This window comes from Narcine bancroftii, chromosome 5, assembly GCF_036971445.1.
Source record: "Narcine bancroftii isolate sNarBan1 chromosome 5, sNarBan1.hap1, whole genome shotgun sequence".
NCBI lineage: Eukaryota > Metazoa > Chordata > Chondrichthyes > Torpediniformes > Narcinidae > Narcine > Narcine bancroftii.
In genome coordinates, this window is record NC_091473.1 from 66,548,790 (window position 1) to 66,569,756 (window position 20,967).

Here is a 20,967-nt window from a genome sequence, read left to right on the forward strand (position 1 = left end):
CCTTTGCCTTCCATAAAGTGCCGAACCCATGGTCGGCCAGGCAGCAGCGATACCTCTCATATGTGTCTTTTTTTTTTAAATTTTTTATTTTTCACACCATAAATCACATTAGCCATGATATACACTATTTCTTTTTCACACATATACAGTGACTTTTTCTCCCCCCCCACCTCCCTCCTCCCAAGCCACCCCCCCACCCCCCCCTCTCATCCATTTTAGGTATACAATCTAGGTTGCATTAAGCCAGTCAGACAATGTTGTCATTCAACAAAAATATACCAGAAATTCTACTGAGTCCATTCTTTTCTTTCCTTCTCCTTCCATCAACTTAGGTAATGTTTGTCCCCGGTAGGTTTTCGCTATTGTATTTAATGTAAGGCTCCCATACTTGTTCGAATATTTCAATATTATTTCTTAACCTATATGTTATTTTTTCTAATGGAATACATTTATTCATTTAAATTTAGTAGTTTCTTCCTTTTAATTTGGTTATGTATTCCATTAATATTTAAAGTCATATAGTTCAGCGTAGCCCTTTTATATTTTGTTTATCTTCTCTTTCCGTTTTTCCATCATTACCTTTCCTCCTTTTCCATTTCTGTTTTCTTATTTTCAACTCTTTATAAGACAACATTCCTCCAACATCTCCTTATTCTCCTATTTCTATCTTATTTATCCCCAATCTCTCCTTCACCTCCTGAGTTGTCCTTTATCCCTTGTCGGACAACCACATCTCCCCTCTCCATTTGGATTTGCGAATCCACTCGCAAGCGTCAACTGATTTTGCAGTGACCGCTATTTCCCCCCACCCAGCCCCCCCCAGAAAAGATTTCACTTTTCATATGTCACAAAGGTCACTCTTTTAATTCCCTCCTTATTCTCTCTATTCCATTACCTTCCCTTATTAATTCTTGTCTATACTATCTATATTTTCCTCTAAGTACAGATACATTCACGTATGCACATTGTCTCTATTCACTTTTATACCTCTTTACCCGCATACATATCAATCGTGATCATTTTTACTCTCATTACCCGTCTTCATCCCTCAGTCTATTTTTGTCTTTACCCACATACATATCAATCGTGATCATTTTTACTCTCATTACCCGTCTTCCTCCCTCAGTCTATTTTTGTAATTGTTCTGCAAATTTTCGTGCTTCTTCTGGATCCGAGAATAGTCTGTTTTGTTGTCCTGGAATAAATATTTTCAATACCGCTGGATGCTTTAGTATAAATTTATACCCTTTCTTCCATAAAATCGCCTTTGCTGTATTGAACTCTTTTCTCTTCTTTAGGAGTTCAAAACTTATATCTGGATAAATGAAGATTTTTTGCCCTTTGTACTCCAGTGGTTTGTTGCCCTCTCTTACTTTTTCCATTGTCTTCTCCAGTACCTTTTCTCTTGTAGTATATCTTAGGAATTTTACTACAATAGATCTTGGTTTTTGTTGTGGTTGTGGTTTAGAGGCCAATACTCTATGTGCCCTTTCTATTTCCATTTCTTGCTGTAGTTCTGGACATCCTAGGGTCTTAGGGATCCAATCTTTTATAAACTCTCTCATATTCTTGCCTTCTTCATCTTCCTTAAGGCCCACTATCTTTATGTTATTTCTTCTGCTATAATTTTCCATTGTATCTATTTTTTAAGCTAGTAGTTCTTGTGTCTCTTTAGTTTTTTTATTAGATTCCTCCAATTTCTTTTTTAAGTCTTCTACCTCCATTTCTGCTGCTACTGCCCGCTCTTCCATCTTGTCCATTTTCTTTCCCATTTCTGTTAAGGTCATATCTATTTTATTCATTTTCTCTTCTGTGTTGTTTATTCTTTTTCTTAAATCATTAAATTCCTGTGTTTGCCATTCTTTAAATGACTCCATGTATCCCTTAATAAGAGAAAGTACCTCCTTTATCTTGCCTTTCTTTTCTTCTTCTATTTCACTGTACTCTTCCTCTTCCTCTTCTTCTTCCTCTGGGTTGGCCATCTGTTGTTTCTTTGTTGCCCTTTCCTTCTCTTCTTTCTTGTTTCTATTGTCTTCTGTGGTCTCTTCTTGCTGCAGGTGTTCTGCAGCTGTCGTTGCCGGCTGTGGAGATCGACTCCCCAGCTGGTCCCCCCTCCCGTCGGTGTGTTTTTTTTCATGCGCGGTTGCGCACTTTTACTCGGCTCAGCGAGCCATTTTTGTAGTCCATTATTTACCGACCTGAGGGAGCGGGTTTCTCTCTCCGCAGCGGGCCTCTTCGGACAGGTAAGGCCTTCACCTTTTTCCTCCGTTGTCTTCTCTTCCTCTCTTCTTACCGTTGATTTTGATTTTTCTTTTTTTGTCGCCATCTTCTTTCCACCTTTATACTCACTTTTCTGTAACTTTTATTTCTGTGCCTTTGTGTTTTCCTTTGTTTTTCCCGACTTTTCTGGAGAGGGCTGGAGTTCACCGTCCGGCCACTACTCCATCACGTGACTCCTCCACCTCTCATATGTGTCTGAGTTCACCACAGACATTCAACACAACGTAGGGAAAACCAACATGGTGACCAACGCACTGTCATGCCCCTCAATTGAATCCATGCAGACCCTGTCCCAGGGAATAGACTTTGAAGCCCAAGCCAAGGTATGGAAGAAAGATCTTGTGATCCTGGCAATGTAGGGAAAACCGGCATATAGGACGGCAGTTTCCAGGCTCAGACTGGAAGACGTCGCCATCGGCTCTGGTAACAAGATGGTCCTCTGCAACATCTCCACCAGAAAACCCTGTCCCATCATGTCAACAGCATGACGACAGGTCTTCAACGTGGTGCACAACCTGGCGCACCCAACCATCAGATCTTCTGTCAAAATTGTGGCCAGTAGCTTCGTCTGGCACGGTCTCCGGAAACAAGTCAGTCAGTGGGCCAAGACTTGCACACACTGCCAGAAATTGAAAGTGCAGACACATGTTAAAGTACCCCCCCTCCCCCACCCCAGACATTCGGGACAGCGTGATGTAGGTAAAGCCACCTCCATATTGACATAGTAGGGCCAATTTACCAGTCTCCCGCAGGGTAAGATACTTCCTCACCATGACTGACTGCTCCACAAGGTGGTCAAAAGTGGTCCTGCTGGCTGACATAACCACTGAATCCTGTGCCAGAGCACTGATTAACACCTGGGTGTCAGGATTTGGAGTCCTGGAGCATACGACTTACAATAGAGGTGCACAGTTCACTTCAGGACTCTGGGCGGCACTGGCCACCTTGCTGGGAACCCAGCTCCACCATACTATGGCGTATCACCCTCAGGCCAACGGGTTGGTGCAGCGGCCTTGATGGCTTGGCTCAAGGGACTGAACTGGGCAGATGAACTATCCTGGGTCCCCCTGGGGATCTGTACCATACCAAAAGAAGAATTCAATGCCTCAGCAGCCGAGATGGTGTATGGTGCGCTTTTGGTGATACTAGGGGAGTTCTCGGCTGCCGCCAAAGAACCAAAAACCCAACAGCCTTAATGACAAACGTGAGAGAAAGAATGGGTACTGTGACAGAGTATTTAGAGGTGGTTTGGGAGGAATTGTTAGAGCACGTTGCACACAAACATTTTAAAACACAGTATCTTTGCAGGACTTTTGCAGAATGCTTTTTGCAAAAAAAAGCAACAAAGTTGCAGAATTAGCTTGACTGGGAGAACATGTGATCTTTGCAGGTAGGGGAGAACAATTTTGCTCTCAGAGAGGGAGAGAGTGAAACAGAGGAGAGACACAGAAATCAGTTCCAGAAGGACAAGCTGGCAGGTCAAAGGAGAAGGCTGGTGGTCTGAAAGGTGACCTGAAAGAAAGAGGATCATCTGGAGAACCCTGAAGGGGGCAAGTTTTGTCAGCAAGACTGATTAGGAAGGAATCAGTTGCGGATGTCCTGGAAAAGGAATCTCTCTCTGAAGACCAACAAGAATCCTCCTAAGTGGTAATCATTTGCCTGTTAAGCACCAAAGACTGATTAACTTTATTAATGCTAACCTCTGTGCACAATATAAGAATTGCCTGCAACCAGTGAGATTGGACTGTGATCCAAAGAACTTTTCTAATCTTAAATATACATTACACACACTTGCGCTTAGTATTAGAGGGGTATTAAGTAGGTTAGGCAGGTTAAGTAATAAGTAAAAGTTTAATTCTGTTTTCTTGTTCAATTATAATTAAAAACTACTTTTGTTTAAGTAACCCTGTGTTGTGGTTCATATCTATTGGTGCTGGTTTTTGGGGTCCTCTGGATTCCGTAACAGTACTCTTGCCCCTCTGCAACCTCTGCCGCACGGCCAGGTCAAGTCCTATGTCCCCAAAGAGACCTGTGAGTACATTTTTGTTTGGAGGGAGGCACACCAGACACCTCTGCAATGGCCATATGAGGGGCTGTACAAAGAAATCAGACATAATGGGTCGACAAGTGCAATGGATATCAGCAGTAAGGAAGAGACTTTACCATTGTTGCCACAAGCCAGCACACCTGGACATTAGCCAACCAGTCTCCACACAGCCCCCATGACACAGAGGTAGGCAAAAGCGGCAGACAGCACTCCGATTGCCAGTTCTGGGGGCGAGTCGTGTAGTGGTCTGTCTGCTAACCAGGATGCAACCCAGTACACAAGATGGCTGGTGATCATGGTGACTGCATGGACCCCGTGGGGGCCCATGACCTTTGTCCCAGATGACAACCTGCACGGCAGGAAACAATGGCGGGAATGCCGACCAATCTGAGGCTGGCGCTACCGTGACATCACTCCTGTTGTCAGCAGCAGGGAGAGAATAATAAGCCAAGTTGCCAGTGTAATAAAACAGTCTTCGACCGACTTCTTGGGTGTGTGTTGTTCTTTCCACATTTCATGGTAACACACATGCTACAATACGTAGAAATTCGGCACAGGAAATTCAGCTCCTTGAACCTGCTCTGCCATTTCATAAAATCACACTGAACTGATCTTCACATCAATTCCACAATCCCACAAGGACACCAGTGGCTGTATGATGTAATCAACAATAATGATTGACAGCAGCTGCTGCCAGCACTGGGAGCAGGATCTCAAGGTGACTTCCTCACAAGTTGAGACCAGAGGGGTGGGGGGAAATGGATGATGTCAGTTGGATCCTGTCCAACAAACAAAACTGAAATCAAGTTCATGGTCTTTGTCCTGCTTGCTATATTTACTTGCATCTCAGAATTTTTCATGTTGCTTATGCTTTGAGTCTCTTTAATTATGAACTAATTTAAAAAAAAATATTTTGGAAGGACTCTTGCATTTGAAGAACTGCCCACAAGTGGCAGTTATTTGAAAAAGTCTACTTTCAGTTCATGTTTGAAATATCAAGCTTGGTTGACTGAAAGTGAATTTATTCAAATTTAAGTTAAGTCAGGCATAAATGTCACCATTACATCTGGGTGAATCTTGCAAAGACTGAGGAAGTTACTCATGATTGTCTCCATTCTCCCTAGTTCCTGAGACTGAGACACTTCATGAACTTGGTGTCATATCTGATGCAGAGATGAGCGTTCACCTTTGCGTCTCTCCCAAAACTACCTTGGTATGAGTTGAAAGAATGCAATTTACAGAATTGAATACTCTTACGTATGTTCTGTGCGACTAACTAAAGGAAAATTGATCCCCTGTTGGCTTTTGTTTCTTGTTGTAATCAAGAGTTTCTGTTGGCTTCATAGCAGCAACTCCAAACTGTTTTCAGAAGTGGTGTGGTTATCATGGGGCTCATTATAATTCTCAATTAAACTATCTTCTTTTCTAACCGGAATGCGACCTGGTACATAAAATGGCCAACAAACGTGACCGTGCGGGGGCCAACAGCCTTCTTCCCAGATGATCACCTGTACAGCGGGAAACAACGAGCAATGGCGGGAACACCACCCAATCAGAGATCGGCGCTGCCGTGACATAAGCAGTGGGGAGAGAATATAAGCAGAGCTGCCAGTGCAATATATCAGTCTTCAACTTTGACTCCTTGTGTGTGTGTGTGTGTGTGGTTCTTTCCACACTTCGCAGTAGCACGCATCCAACACTGTGTAATTAACTTAATTTTACCTTCAGAGTTCTCCCCGCACTGTGTGGCATGATCTCCCATTAATTTTCAAGAACAAATGTTCTGAATTCCCTTTAGATTTCTCCACAACTGATAAAAATAAGTAGCTTCTGTACAAAGCTCAGTGGCCATATGGTGGATATTTGGGAATTGAATCAAACTGAGACGGAAGAGCTGAAGTGTTCAAAATTTAAAAGCACTTGACTGAATACTGAAATGTACTCACTTGAGCATCAATAATCTTTTGTTTGGCATCAATCACAGCCTGCATTTCTGAGTGGTCTTTCCGCAACTCTTCTTCTACTGCCATTAGCCTGTGAACCAATCAATGAGAGCAGTGTTAGAATACAAGAGCAAATGTGCATCACAGACACGGAGAGAGGAAGGGTGACATCTATATCTTTCAAAGAACATTATAGCACAGTACAAGTCCTTCAGTCCTCGATGTTGTGCTGATCTATGGAAACCTATTCCACAACATTTTAATCCATCCTACCGCATATCCATAACCCTTTATTTTTCTTACATCTGTAAAGAATTATGGGAAGGGGGCTTCTGCTGTAGTAAGTAGGCCAACAAAGAGTTAATGCAGAATGGGACGGGAGTACTAAGCAAGCGATATGACATATCAGAAAGTTGTTGGGTTGTAAGTCACAGAAAGTGCGAAGGACAGAATTAGCAAAAACATTTGATTGCCAATGGTAAAAATATGTAAAACTGCATGTAGGCATCTGTCCAAGGATACTGTGTACTCTGAGAGGGGATCAGTGCAAAGTTTGAGTTACACTTTTTACTCTTTTTTTGTACACCTCACTCCCGTTAGCTTTTGTTCTGCTATTGTTTTATTACAGCGCGGGTCAACTTCAACATTGGCATAGTCCGCAGGATCTCACTGGGACATCAGGGTACCTCCAGACTGGGGAAGTGGCAGACGGCGTTCAGAAAGCCTAAAGGAGAAATAAAGGTGCCTTCAGATCCTTTGTGTCTGACTCCTACATTGCCATCCAGGAGCATGGTTATCCCTCGTCCGAGGTAGACCTGGTTCCCTGCCTGGATCCGAAAAAAAAACTAGAAGGAGGTGTACAGGTTAGTAAACATTTGTTTGGTGATACATAGATGATTTGTATGGACAAATAATAAGAGTTCATCTGGAATAAGTTTGGAAGATTAGTGGAATTTTGGAAGATTGGAAGGTTTGTTTGGAATATGTATGAGGTAAGCAGAGTCTGGGTTAAATTTAAAATTCGACCAGGATAAATTGTAATTTGGACAAGTAGATGTGTAACGAAATGGGACAAGCATAAGATAAAAGCAATGAGGGGACCGCAGAACAACAAATATGTTATTTGTTCCCAAACATCAAAAGGAATATTGACAATTGAAAGCAGCATTAACAAAAAGGTTAGGCAACAAAGAATGGCCAATCAGTGGCATGTGGTCTGTGAGGGAAAAAGAGAAAGCGGAACAAATATGGGAAAAGAATATAGGGAAAAAGTGGAAAAAATGAATAAAGGAATGGAAGGAGCAAGGTTTAAAAGAATGGCAGAGGACAAAAGAACATAGTTGGAGGGACAATGCAAGTAGAAGAGGGACAGCAGTTATGTACAAAGCAGGGGACACCCAAAGGTTGAGAAATATGGCAATGCTTGTTCATCAATAAAATGGCCAAACATGATAGAAACAAGGTGACCCTGGGGACCTGTTGTCAGGCATGGTGAACCTATTCTTGCAGAATGATGAGGAATCAGAAGATACTTTGTGGGCAAGACCACTCCTATATGCACCCCAGCCATCACAACCCCCACCACAGCTACTAGCCCTCCAAAACCTGGAGCAAATTCCCCAAGCCCCCTTTCTCACTAGTTACAATGAAGGAGGAGAATGATGAGATCTGCTTCACTAGAGCTTTGTAGAATTAGCAGATTAAGTAAGATCACAGGTCGACTAGTATTTCAATGGAAAAGCCAATTCATGCTGCGGCTTCACAGCTATTGGACATTAAGACAACAGTCAAGAGATGATGTTCTGCTCCTTTGGTGGTTACAGTCCCATTTGCAGTCTCAGCAAAATGCAGAACAAAGAGAATCAGAGGAGAAAAAATGTGCACCGAAAGAGCAGCTGAAATCATGGCAGCGATTACGGCATGACTTAGAAAGAGCACGATTCCTCATTGAGTTAATCTGGATAAGGGAAAAACTAAAGCATGAAGAGGTCAAGACACAGCAGTTTGCAATGGAGCTACAGCTGACCCCCTTTTTTTTATCCTCCTCCAAAAAACATTAGAACAACTCCAGCAGGAAGACACAGGAAACATCTTTGGTGAGCCTGTACCACTAAAAGAGGTACCAGATTATTTCGATCACATTGAAAAGCCAATGGAAAAACAGCTTGAAGGCTAACAATATCAGACATTTGACCAATTTGAAGAAGATTATAATTTGATTGTGAACAACTGCTTACAGTACAATGCCAAGGACACAGTATTTTACCATGAAGCAATTAGACTAAAAGAGCAAGGAGGTGCAGTACTGAAATATGCTCGCAAGCAGGCAGAGAAAATTTGTTTTGATTTTGAAGCAGGGATGCATGTACCTGAAGCAGTGCCACCAGAAGATATGGGTCAGCTTTTCTGGGAAGAAGTGGATCGGCTGCAGGTGGCTGAAAACAGATCACACATGCCATTCCCTAAAGAGATACCAATACAGTGCTAGAGGCTGCAGCCCTCTATAACCCCCTCCCCTCACAACAAGCTGAACCTTTGGCTTTAACACATACCTGCATTAAAGGAAAGGATATACCCCTTAACATTTACATCGACTCACGATACGTGTTTGGAGTTGCCCATGATTTTGGTGTGCTGTGGCAGCATTGTGGATTCTTGACCTCCTTGGGTGCCCCTATAGCTGGGACTGCAGCTATTTACAATATACACTTATTAATTTAGTCAAGGGGATTAAAAGTAACATAGCAAATTTGCAGATGACACAAAGCTGGGTGTCAGTGTGAAATGTGAGGAGAATGTTATGAGAATGCAGGGTGACTTGGACAGGTTGGGTGAGTAGTCAGATGCATGTCAGAATCAGTTTAATGTGGATAAATGTGAGGTTATCCAGTTTGGTGGCAAGAACATGAAGGCAGATTACTATCAGAATGGTGTCAAATTAGGAAAAGTGGAAGTACAATGAGATCAAGGTGTCCTTATTCATCAGTCACTGAAAATAAGCATGCAGGTACAGCAGACAGTGAAGAAAGCTAATGGGATGTTGGGCATCATAAGAAGGGGAGTTGAGTATAGGAGCAAAGAGTTCCTTCTGCAGTTGTACAGGGCCTTGGCAAGAGCAAATCTGGAATACTGAGTGCAGGTTTCATCTCCAAGTTTGAGGAAGGACATTTTTGCTATTGAGGGGGTGCAGCGTAGGTTCACAAGGTTAATTCCCGGGATGGCGGGACTGTCATATGTTGAAAGATTGGAGTGAATGGTCCTGTATACATTGGAATTTAGAAGGATGAGAGGGAATCTGATTGAAGCATATATTATTAAGGGATTGGACACACTAGAGGCATGAAACATGCCACAGTTTAAGAATAAGGTGTATGCCATTTAGAACAGAGTTGAGGAAAATCTTTTTCACCCAGAAAGTTGTGGATCTGTGGAATGATCTGGCTCAGAAGGCAGTGGAGGCTAATTCTCTGGATACTTTCAAGAAAGAGTTAGATAAAGCTCTTAAAGATAGTGGAGTCAAGGGATATGGGAACAAGACAGGAACGGGGTACTGATTGTGGATGATCAGCCATGATCACAGTGAACGGCAGTGCTGGCCTGAAGGGCCAAATGGCCTTCTGCTGCACCTATTGTCTATTAAAAATGCAACGTTTGTGTCTAACCTGCTGGTTTCTCTGTCCCAACCTTCCCACCTGACAATAATTAAGTGTGATGCACACAATAAAGCCCAAGACCCCATTTCCTTGGGGAATGCCCATGCAGATGCTACCAAAAAAGCTGCTGCTATCCATGGACCCCTTGCCATCTATTTGGACAGAGACAACCAACTGTTGAATAGACTGGCCCTGCCTGACATGGGAATATATTAAAGCTTCAGGGGAATGCCCTGAAAATCAAATTGAACTATGGAAACAGCAGGGGTGCACCAGAAATCCCGAGACTCGGTTATGGACCACCCCTTATGTTTGTGCACCTGATGTATTTTTACCTGTGATGCCTATATACATGCAATGACATATTTAGTTAAGGAGGGAATGGTAGGAGTGGCACTCTTTTGAGAAAAGAGGCACAAAGAAAGGCACAGGAATGTATTATCTGTCAGAAAAAGAATCCAGGACCGTCTGAGTGTATACAGATTGATTTTATAGAATTGCTGAGAGTACACATCTATAAGTACTGCTTTGTTATTATTGATCTTTTTAGTAGATGGATAGAGGCAATACCAACAGTAAACGCCACAGAAGAAGTAACAGTAGGAATATTTCAGGAAATAATACCAGTCCATCATTAGCTCTGACAATGGGCCACATTTTACTACTAAAGTAAATTAAGGCCTATGTCAGCATCTCAGAAAAAACAATTTCACTGCGCCCACAGGCAGCTGGAATAGTGGAAAGAGCAAATGAAACATTGAAAAATAAGTTGGCCAAACTAACTGAAGAAACAGGACTGAAAGAGCCTTTCCCACACACCATCACTAACCTCTCACTCATTCCCATTCCCTTCCAATCATCTAGTTCCATCCTCTTCTATTTCCCTCCTCCCTTGACCGTTCCATCTGGTCCAATCTGTCCCCTTTCCCCGATCATTTTGATTGCATCACCATAATCATCTCCCGAATTCCACAGATGCAAGCACTGACAGTCTTTGTTGCTACTTATTGCTCTCAGTCAGCTGCCTCCACTCTGTGTGACATCTTCTTCCATCCAACCTCCTTTTACCTTTCTCATTCTCCCTTTGTCTGGTATCTGCCGCTCACCTGCCTCTGTCCATCATCCTTCCACCCCTCCCTGGTTCATCAATCCCCTGCTGGGGCTGCCCAACCACTCCCACTCTGACCTCATGACACTAGCTCCCTCCCCTCATCCAATGAAGGGGTTCAAACCCAAAACGTTGACTGTTTCCTTTCTTCACCAATGCTGCTAAGTCCCCTCCAGCGTGACTGACCTGCTGATGATGGTTTTCATCTGACTGTCCTTCTCCTCCTGCTGTCTGCGCAGCCTGTCCTCACTGTCTTCCAACCTGGACTTGTACTCAAGCAAGAGCTTCTGCATCTGCTGCTCCTGAGCAAGCAAGCGGCGCTCATACTCCTCCAGCCTTCGACTGGACACTTTAAGCCGATCCTTGAGCTTGGTGATCTCTTGCTCGTACTGGAAGAGAAGGTGAGAGTGAACCAACCAAGCAGAAAGCACCAAAGATGTTGTTCCTTTACACTCCCCCATATCTGTCAGAGGGCCAATGCAAAATGAAACCATGTCCACTGCAAAATTTGAAGCTAATCAATCATGACACAAAATATAATGCCAAAATATAACAGCAGCTTAAAACCCTCCAGCAAAGTTAATACAGTAATCACGGGGAGTTTTAGGGCAGGCAGTTAGTCAGAATCCGATTTGCCTAGTTCTGAAGATGACGCTCCTGCTTGCAATACACAAAAGTGCTCTGGATCTTTTCATTTCCAATTGCCCCTATATTTCTCATTCCTGATGAAGGAACCAAGCTCAAAACGTTGGTTACTTCCTATGCATGGCCTGTTGAGTTTCTCCAGCACATTTGTGCACTGCACTCGATCACAGCATCTGCAGATGTTCTTGTTTGACTCCCCTGCTTGATATCAGCCAAGACCTCCAAGGTGGGTTCTGGCTGGATGCCTTAGTTCTCAGCATGAATGAACCTGCAGATCTATAGATCAGGCAGCAAGGACATAATCATAACATCAATGAGTTTATCGACAGTCTCTGGCCTTAGTTCTCAGCATGAATGAACCTGCAGATCTATAGATCAGGCTGCAAGAACAAAATCATAACATCAAAGAGTTTATCGTCGTACACAATGTGCAAATGCCCCAAAACTCTTACATTTTGCGACTGAACAGGTACTCTATGGAAAAAAAACTACATAAATTACATTAATAAGGAATAATAAATACAAAGGATAGATAAATAATATTCACAGTTGCCCTACTGCAAGAAGCAAAAAAAAAAATGGCGTTACAGTAGTGCAGACAGTCCTTTTGTGCTGGTAGAACAGTCTGATTAGAGTTTTAAGGGTAGGCTTAAGAGTCCGATGGAGGTTAGAAAAGATCTGTTCTTGAACAAAGAGGTGCAGGTCTTCAGGCTTCTTTGCCTTCTACCCAAAGGTTGTAATCAAAAGAGGTTGTGACCAGGGTGATGGTGGTCCTTTATGGAGTTGGCTTCCTTCTTAAATGCATTATAGATCTGCAGTGGAAGAGAGATTACAGCTTGTGATGGACCTGGGTATGTTTACTACCTTCTGCAGCCTTCTGTGTTCTTGGGAATTACTAAACCAGGTAGTGATGCAACCAGTCAGTATACTTCCACAATGCACCTATAGGAGTATTCAACAACATGCCAGCCTTCTCAGACTCCAGAGAAAATAGGAGTTTCCAGCACACCACAAAGATGTCAGTGTCACCGGCCACCAGTTGTTGAGGCATGTCACCTCTCTCTTCTTGGGCAATGTCCTTTTGAAGCAAATGGGGACTTCTAGCCATTGCCACAAAAGGTTGAAAATGCCCACAAAAACTCCATTCAGTTGTCCACACGGGTTTTAAGTGTATGTACATCAAAGGGTCAAGCGAGAATGCACCCTCCTGATGGTTGTGTTTCGTCAGCCTCAGTGACGAGGAGCAAAGTTACTGTTGGCTGTGGGGTTCGTGACGATTCCTCATTGTTTTCCCTTTGAAAAAGGACCATGGAAGGCACTGAGTTCATCCAGGGAAGAGAGAGACTAGGAAAGGGGTTCAATGGAAATTGGAGGTCAATGTTAATGCCATCAGGTTGGAGAGTGCCCAGAGGAAATATATGGTGCTGTTCTTCAATTGTGCAGGCAGCCTTGGTATGATAATGGATGACAGGGTGAAGGTGCTCAATGAAGCGATCTCCCAGTGTGCATCCAGTCTCCTCAATGTAGAGGCCACATCGGGAGCACTGGATTATGTAAATGACCCCTGCAGATTCACAGGCAAAGCACTGCTTCACTTGGAAGGACTGTTTGGATCCCTGGATAGTGGTGAGGTAGGAGGTGCAGGTGCAAATGCAACATTTCTTGTGGGAAGGGATGAGCAGATCAGGAAGTCCCAGAGAGAGTGATCCTGATGGAAGGCAGAAAGTGGAGATGTCTAGTGATAGGACAGTTTAAGACAAAGGGGTGAAAAAGGAAACTCAGCAGAGAGCAGTTGATTGGGCAATTGAGTTCAACAGCTGAAGACAAAGGGGGCAGTGGTCGGAGTGAGTTGAGTCAGAGTAATAAGGTTTTGGCTCAACAGGCTCTAGCAAGAACAGTAAGAGGCGAGGAACAGTTGGACTTGAAGCCAGAAAGGGCAACCCTATTCGAGAAACAAAAAGGATTCAGCAGGTAGGCACAGCTAAGGGCAGGTTTTATAGATATATATATTTTTGGGGGGCGTGGCAAGATGGCATAGAGTCTAGACGTGCAATCTCGTCCTCTCTGGCCAGGCTTTTAAATACCTGTTTTTTAACCCTTTGTTTCCAAGTTTAAACTTTTAAAATTTTAGTTTAAAGTATTAAGGAGTATTAAGGAGTTATTATGGCCACTAATGGTAAAAAGACTAAATCTCAAGTCCAAAAGAAGATACATTTTTGAAGTGCTGAAGATTTGGGGCCCAGACGACTTGAAACAGCCCCAGGCTCAATTTCTTCAATGCCTAAATCCCAAAGATCGCCTGTGGAGGCTGAAATGGAAATGCATCAGGCAGCATTGCAGTTTGTTTTTCTTCGTGAATGGATGAGAAAACAACAAGATGCTGGGGGAGACTAACGGCGACTCCCTGAAGAAGTCAAGAGTCCAGACCTGCAGTAAATCTTTTAAAATGCCTTTTGTTGAATTGCAGCAGGAGCTGCAGTTACCTTGTTCTGCCACCATGTCAGAGAGAACAGAGCTGAGATTTATGGATTCACAATGTATGCAATTAAATGCAGTTATTCAACCTATGTTGACATCTCTAATGAATGAGATGGTTCAAATGAATGCTGGTATAAGTTCAGAATTAAATATGGTTAAGACACGTGCATCTTATGAAGAATTTAAAAAAATTCAGACTGCTTTTTTGGACTGTAAACAAGAAGTGACTTCTAACACAGAAAAAGTGTTGAAGGTGGAGAAATCAGTCATAGAATTAGGAGAACGTGAGAAGGAGCTAGAAAGAAAAATAGATTATTTGGAAGATCAAAGCAGAAGGAATAATGTGAAAATTGTTGGTTTGCCAGAAGGTACAGAAGGACAAGACCCTCTTCGTTTCTTTAAAGACTGGATTCCGTAAATATTAGGGCAAGAATTTTTCTCTGGGGGATTGGCACTGGAAAGAGCCCATCTTCTTTCTTTGGCTTGGCTTCGCGGACGAAGATTTATGGAGGGGGTAAAAAGTCCACGTCAGCTGCAGGCTCGTTTGTGGCTGACAAGTCCGATGCGGGACAGGCCGACACGGTTGCAGCGGTTGCAGGGGAAAATTGGTTGGTTGGGGTTGGGTGTTGGGTTTTTCCTCCTTTGCCTTTTGTCAGTGAGGTGGGCTCTGCGGTCTTCTTCAAAGGAGGTTGCTGCCCGCCAAACTGTGAGGCGCCAAGATGCACGGTTTGAGGCGTTATCAGCCCACTGGCGGTGGTCAATGTGGCAGGCACCAAGAGATTTCTTTAGGCCATAGAGCCCATCGAGCTTTAAGAAGAATACCCTCAGCTGGTCAAGCCCTAAGACCAGTAATAATCGATGTCTGAGTTATTTGGATAGAAAAACAATACTTCGACTTGCAGTACAAAATGCGAGACAATGACAAACCCCATTATTGATTCAGAATAGTAGAGTCTTTTTTTATCCTGATCTGAGTCAAGATGTCATTCAACGTCGACGTCGATTTAATCCAGTTAAAGAAGCTTTGTGGCATGAAGGTTATTAGTCTACTTTTCGTTACCCTGCAGCGTTGAAGGTCTTTTACAGAGACTATCAATTTTGGTTTTTTGAAACTGATTGTGAAGCAATGATTTTTGCTGACTCATTGCCAGATATAAGATGACAAAGGCTTAGCCCACCATTATCTTCTAAAGAAAAATTTGGTAGTTCTAGAAACAGAAGAAATGGCAGAAATCGGAAAAATGCGAATGGAAAGAGTCCACCTCCTTCCGAAATGGGATCTTCGAGATTGGAATCTTTTGGATGAAAAGAAGAATTTTCTTATTTTATTTTTTTCTTTTGTTATTATGATACTTGGATGGGGAGGAGGAGATTTGCACTAAGTTCTTTACTAGTCATCAGCCACTGGTGGGTGATCCACACCCAATTTTTGTTTAGGGGATTACTACCTTTTGGTAGTTTTTTTTTGGGGGGGGGGGTGGGGGGAGATTTTTTTAAATTTTTAAAAAAAAATTTTTTCTTAGTTTTTAATTTGTGATTTTTTTTATTGGAGGGCCTATATACGTTGATTTGAGTTTTTATATAAAGATATTATTGGTATTTAGTAATAATAGTAGATATGTCGAAGTTGAGGTTTGCTACTTTTAATGTTCGAGGATTAAAGAGTCTGATTAAACGTAAGCAAGTCTTAGTGTATATTAAGAAAATGAAAATTGATATTGCCTTTTTACAAGAAACACATTTGAATGTGAAGGAAAGTGTGAAATTAAAAAGGGATTGGGTTGGGCATGTATATTTTTCTTCATTTAATTCTAGAGCTAAAGGTGTAGTAATTTTGATACATAAAAATTTATCTTTTGAATTACAATCAATGGAGGAAAAGGCAGGATGTATTCTTAAATTGAATTGTAAGATTTTTAGTGAATTTTGGACTTTACTTAATATTTATGCTCCAAATGCAGATGATGAAGTATTTATTTCAGATGCATTTTTATGTTTGGGTCAAGCTAATGATAATATTTTAGTTAGTGGTGATTTTAATTGCGTTTTGGAACCTTTATTAGATAAATCTCCGAAGAAAGTTAAAAAATCCAAGATGGCAATCCAGGTCCAAGCGTTGATGAAAGATCTTAATTTAGTAGATATTTGGAGACGTCTTAATCCGACAGAGAAAGATTTTTCCTTTTATTCATCTAGACATGAATAGTTTTCAAGGATTGACTTCTTTTTAGTATCGGCACATTTACAAGGGAAAATACAACAAACAGAATATAAAAGTAGGGTGATTTCAGATCATTCTCTGTTATATTTTACATATGAAACTTCAGAGAAAATTCAAATAGCTTATCATTGGAGATTTAATACAATGGTGTTTAAAAAAAACAGAATTTATTGATTTTTTGAAAAAACGAATTAATTTTTTTTAAAGGAAAATTCTAAATCTGTTCAAAGTAAGTTTGTATTATGGTTGGCTATGAAACCCTATTTGAGAGGATAAATAATTAGTTATACTTCTAAAATAAAAAAGAATCAATTAAATCAGAGTCTTGAATTAGAGAAACAGATCGATGAGTTAGAAAATGAATTTCAGAAAGATGCTACAGAAGATCAGAAAATAGAATTATTTAGGCTGAAATTGAAATATAATACCTTGCAATCTTATCAATTTGAATGTGTGATTAATAGGACTAAACAACGGTATTACAAATGGGGAGAGAAAGCACACAAGGTATTGGCATGGCAATTAAAGAAAGAACAGATATCGAGGACTATTAATGCTGTTAGACAGAATTCTCTTATTACTTATAAACCTCTTGCGATTAAGGATGAATTTTATAAAAAGTTATATACATCTGAAGGAAAACAGGAAACTGGATCGATTGATTTTTTTAAATCACAGTTGAATTTATGGATGGAGATATACAGGAGTTAGAAGAAACATTTACTGATTCAGAAATTAAAATGGCTAAATGGTAAATTAAAATGCCAAATGGTAAATCGCCTGGTGATGATGGATTTTCGGTTGAATTTTATAAAATTTTTAATGATAATTTATCTACAGTGTTTGGGGATGTATTACGTCAAGTTGGAGAATATTATGATTTACCTGAGTCTTTTTCTAGTGCTTTAATTACAGTAATTCCTAAAAAAGATAGAGATCCTTTGAAGGTATCTTCATATAGACCAATTTCGTTGTTAAATGTAGATTATAAAATAATAGCTAAAGTATTAGCGAATAGATTGGCTAAATTTTTACTAAAGTTGATTCATATTGATCAAACAGGTTTTATAAAGAATAGATATGCTTCAGATAATATTTTGTGAGTGATTAGTTTGATTAATAGATTTCAACAATCTTTAGATCATCCGATGGTGATATCCTTAGATGCAGAAAAAGGACTTGATAGAGTTGAATGGAATTTTTTGTTTAAAGTTTTGGAGGAATTTAAGTTTGGTCCTTCTTTTATTGGTTGGATTAAGGCTCTATATAGTAAACCGGTAGCTAGAGTATTGACAAATGGTTTGATTTCAGAATCTTTTAAGTTAACTCGATCAACTCGTCAAGGTTGTCCTTTATCACCAGATTTGCTTGCGTTAGTGATTGAACCTTTAGCACAGTTGATAAGACAAAATACACAGATAAAAGGAATGAAAGTTTTAGATGAGGAGTATAAAATGAATTTATTTGCTGATGACGTATTGGTGTATTTAACAAATCCAGCTCAGTCACTTTTGCATTTGAAGGAATGTTTAATACAATATGGATGTCTTTCTGGGTATAAAGTTAATTGGGGAAAAAAGTGAAATATTACTAGTAAGTGAAGGAGATTATTCAGTTTATAAGAATATTATTAATTTGAAGTGGACTGATCGAATTAAATATCTGGGTATAATTTTGAATGTTAATTGTCAATCTTTATATAAATTAAATTATGCTCCGTTAATGAAAAAAATTAAAACTGATTTGATTAAATGGAAAGATTTACCTATTAATTTAATGGGAAGGATAAATACAATTAAGATGAATATCTTTCCACGTATACAATATTTGTTTCAATCTATTCCGTATTTACTTGATAAAATTTTTTTTTGAGATTTAAATAAAATGGTTAGGGAGTTTTTATGGAAGAGTAAATTTTCGAGAGTAGCTTTGAATAAATTAACTTGGAAATATGAGTTAGGGGGATTACATTTACCACATTGTCAAAATTATTATAAGGCAGCCCAACTTAAATTTATTAGTTCATTGATGGATTTGGTACGGCCTCCTCGTTGGGCTAAAATTGAGATGGCAAGTATTTCTGAATTTGAAATATATCAATTTTTGTTTAGGTGGAATATGAATTTGTTACTTCAATATAATGTGCCTAAACTAAAACATTTAATGAAGTTATGGATAAAGAAAAATTAATTGATACGTTCTAGGGGTAAATTATTGGCTTTGACTCCGTTGTATAATAATCAACTTATTTCTTTTTCAATACATAATCAAAGTTTATTGCTTTGGAGATTTAAAGGTGTGAAAAATTTGGGAGATTGTTTTAAAGAGGGTAAGTTTTTATCTTTTAATCAGATGAGGGAAGATTTTGGTATTGATAAGAATTCTTTATTTTTTTATTATCAAATTCGATCTTCGGTAAAATGTATGTTTGGTAGAGATATGATTTTACCTAAAATGACTAAATTTGAAACTTTTCTTATGAAGGTACCAGAGAAGGGTTATATTTCATTTATGTATCAAATATTACAGGATGGCATGGATAAAAGGGTTGGGATAGATCTTTAAATGGGAAGCAGATATTGGTTTTACTTTTTCTGAAGAGGATTGGTTAGATATTTGTTATGATAGTGTAACTAGATTGATACATTATGCAATTATTAATTACAATTTTTTACATCAATTATATTTGACACCTGAAAAATTTTAAAAAATATGATTTTAATGAATCAGATTTGTGTTTGAGATGTGGTGATACGGTTGGAACTTTTTTTCATGCTGTTTGGTCATGTAGACATAGATAATCTTTTTGGAAGGAAATTCAATCGTTTTTAGAATATCTGTATAAGATTAAAATAGTTTTAGATCCAAAAGTATTTTTATTGCAACCTCTGAAAGGCTTGGGATTAGATAAGTTTCAGCTTGCTTTTGTATATTTAGCTTTATCCGTAGCGAAAAATGTATTGCTAGTATGTGGAAAGATACAAATATGATTGATATTAATAGATGGCATAATGAGATGAAATATTGTTTAATAATGGAAAAAATTTTGTTTTGCATGATAATTATAATTTTTTAATTAATAAGTGGTTGTTATACTCGGAATATTTACATTTCAATTTATATTGAATAGATTTTAATATGCATATTTAACTTTTTTTAAAATATTCTTTCTTTTTTCTTTTTTTATGGCTTTCCTTAGGAGAGTTGGCAGAAGGAGGGGGGGAATCTTTTATTTTCATTTTTTTCTTTTTTTTTAATATATATTAAACAAAATGTTCATGTTCATGTTTAATTCCTGTATATGCCATACATTATTTGTTTTTTGAACGAATAAATAAAGTTAAAAAAAAAGATATATATTTTGTTCATCTAGTCATAGACAGTGGGAATGGCAGCCAAGGCAGGGAGATGGTCCTCTTGCACAATGTGGGTCATCAGAGAAGTCAGCAGTATCTCTGCCAATTTCATCTGCGGGAAGTGCATCCAGCTGCAGCTCCTGACAAGCTGAGTTAAGGAATTGGAGCTGGAGTTGGATGAACTCTGGATCATTCAGGAGGCAAAAGGGGGTGATAGACAGGTGTTAGAGGGACACTATCACACCTAGGAGGCAGGAGGAGGGTAGATGGGTGACAGTCAGGAGAGGGAAAGGGAGCAGGCAGGCAGTGCAAGACATCCCTGCGGCCATCCCACTCAATAAGTATACCATTTCAGATTCTGTTGGGGGTGGGGAGTCCTACCACAGAGTCTGTTCCTGTGGCTAAGAAGGGAAAGGAGAAGAGGCAGGCTGGAGTGATAGGTGATTCCATAGTTAGGGGCACAGATAAGAGGTTCTGTGGAAGAGATCATATCCTGGATGGTACATTGCCTCCCAGGTGCTTAGGAGGGAGGGTGAGCAGCCAGATGCCATGGTTCATGTAGGGATCAATGACATGGGTAGAAAGGGTGAGGAAGTCCTGCAAGGAGACTTTAGGGAGTTAGGCACTAAGGTGAAGTACAGGACCTCCAAGGTAGTGATCTCAGGATTGCTACCCTTACCAGTGAGGTTAGAAATAGGAGGATTATGGAGCGTAACACATGGCTAAACATATAGTGTAGGAGGGAGGTCTTCAGGTTTCTAGATCATTTGGACCTATTCCAAAAAGACAGTTTGTATCTGAACTGGAAGGGGACTAATATCCTTGCCGGAAGACTTGTTAGTGCTGCTCCGGTGGGTTTAAACTAGATTGAGATAGAGGAATGAAGGGAGACAGAGTGTCACAGCAGATAGAGGAGTGGAGGAGGGAAAAGATGATGTTAAAATTACATTCACCTTCAGAAGTCAATGGGTTGAATGTGGTGGAAAAGTTCTCAGGTACGAGCTTAGAGCATGGATTGGTGCGTGGAATTATGACTTTTTTGTGGCTGTTAATGAAATTTGTTTGCAGGAGGTGCAGGGTAGCAGCTCAATGTTCTAGGCTTCCGTTAGTTTAGACACAATAGAATAGGAGGATGAAAGGGGAGGAGAGGCATTGCCTATCGGAAAATATCGCATCTGTGATACGGCAGGAGAGATCAGTGGGCTCGTTTATTGAGGCTATGTGGGTGGAGCTGAG

The 20,967-nt window shown here is 40.3% G+C and overlaps 1 protein-coding gene across 11 annotated transcripts in view; it reads right to left on the minus strand.

The window, feature by feature from the left end:
- rasal2 (RAS protein activator like 2) overlaps positions 1-20,967 on the minus strand; it is a 512,219-nt gene that overhangs the window by 8,065 nt on the left and 483,187 nt on the right. For 9 of the 11 annotated variants that reach the window (XM_069937680.1, XM_069937678.1, XM_069937684.1 and 6 more), the window contains 3 exons: positions 11,218-11,420; positions 8,640-8,705; positions 6,274-6,361 (listed from right to left, as the gene is read on the minus strand). In XM_069937680.1, the coding sequence (XP_069793781.1) occupies positions 6,274-6,361; positions 8,640-8,705; positions 11,218-11,420 (357 nt within the window). The remainder of the gene's footprint in view (positions 1-6,273; positions 6,362-8,639; positions 8,706-11,217; positions 11,421-20,967) is intronic. The other 2 variants (XM_069937683.1, XM_069937682.1) reach the window with 1 other exon arrangement.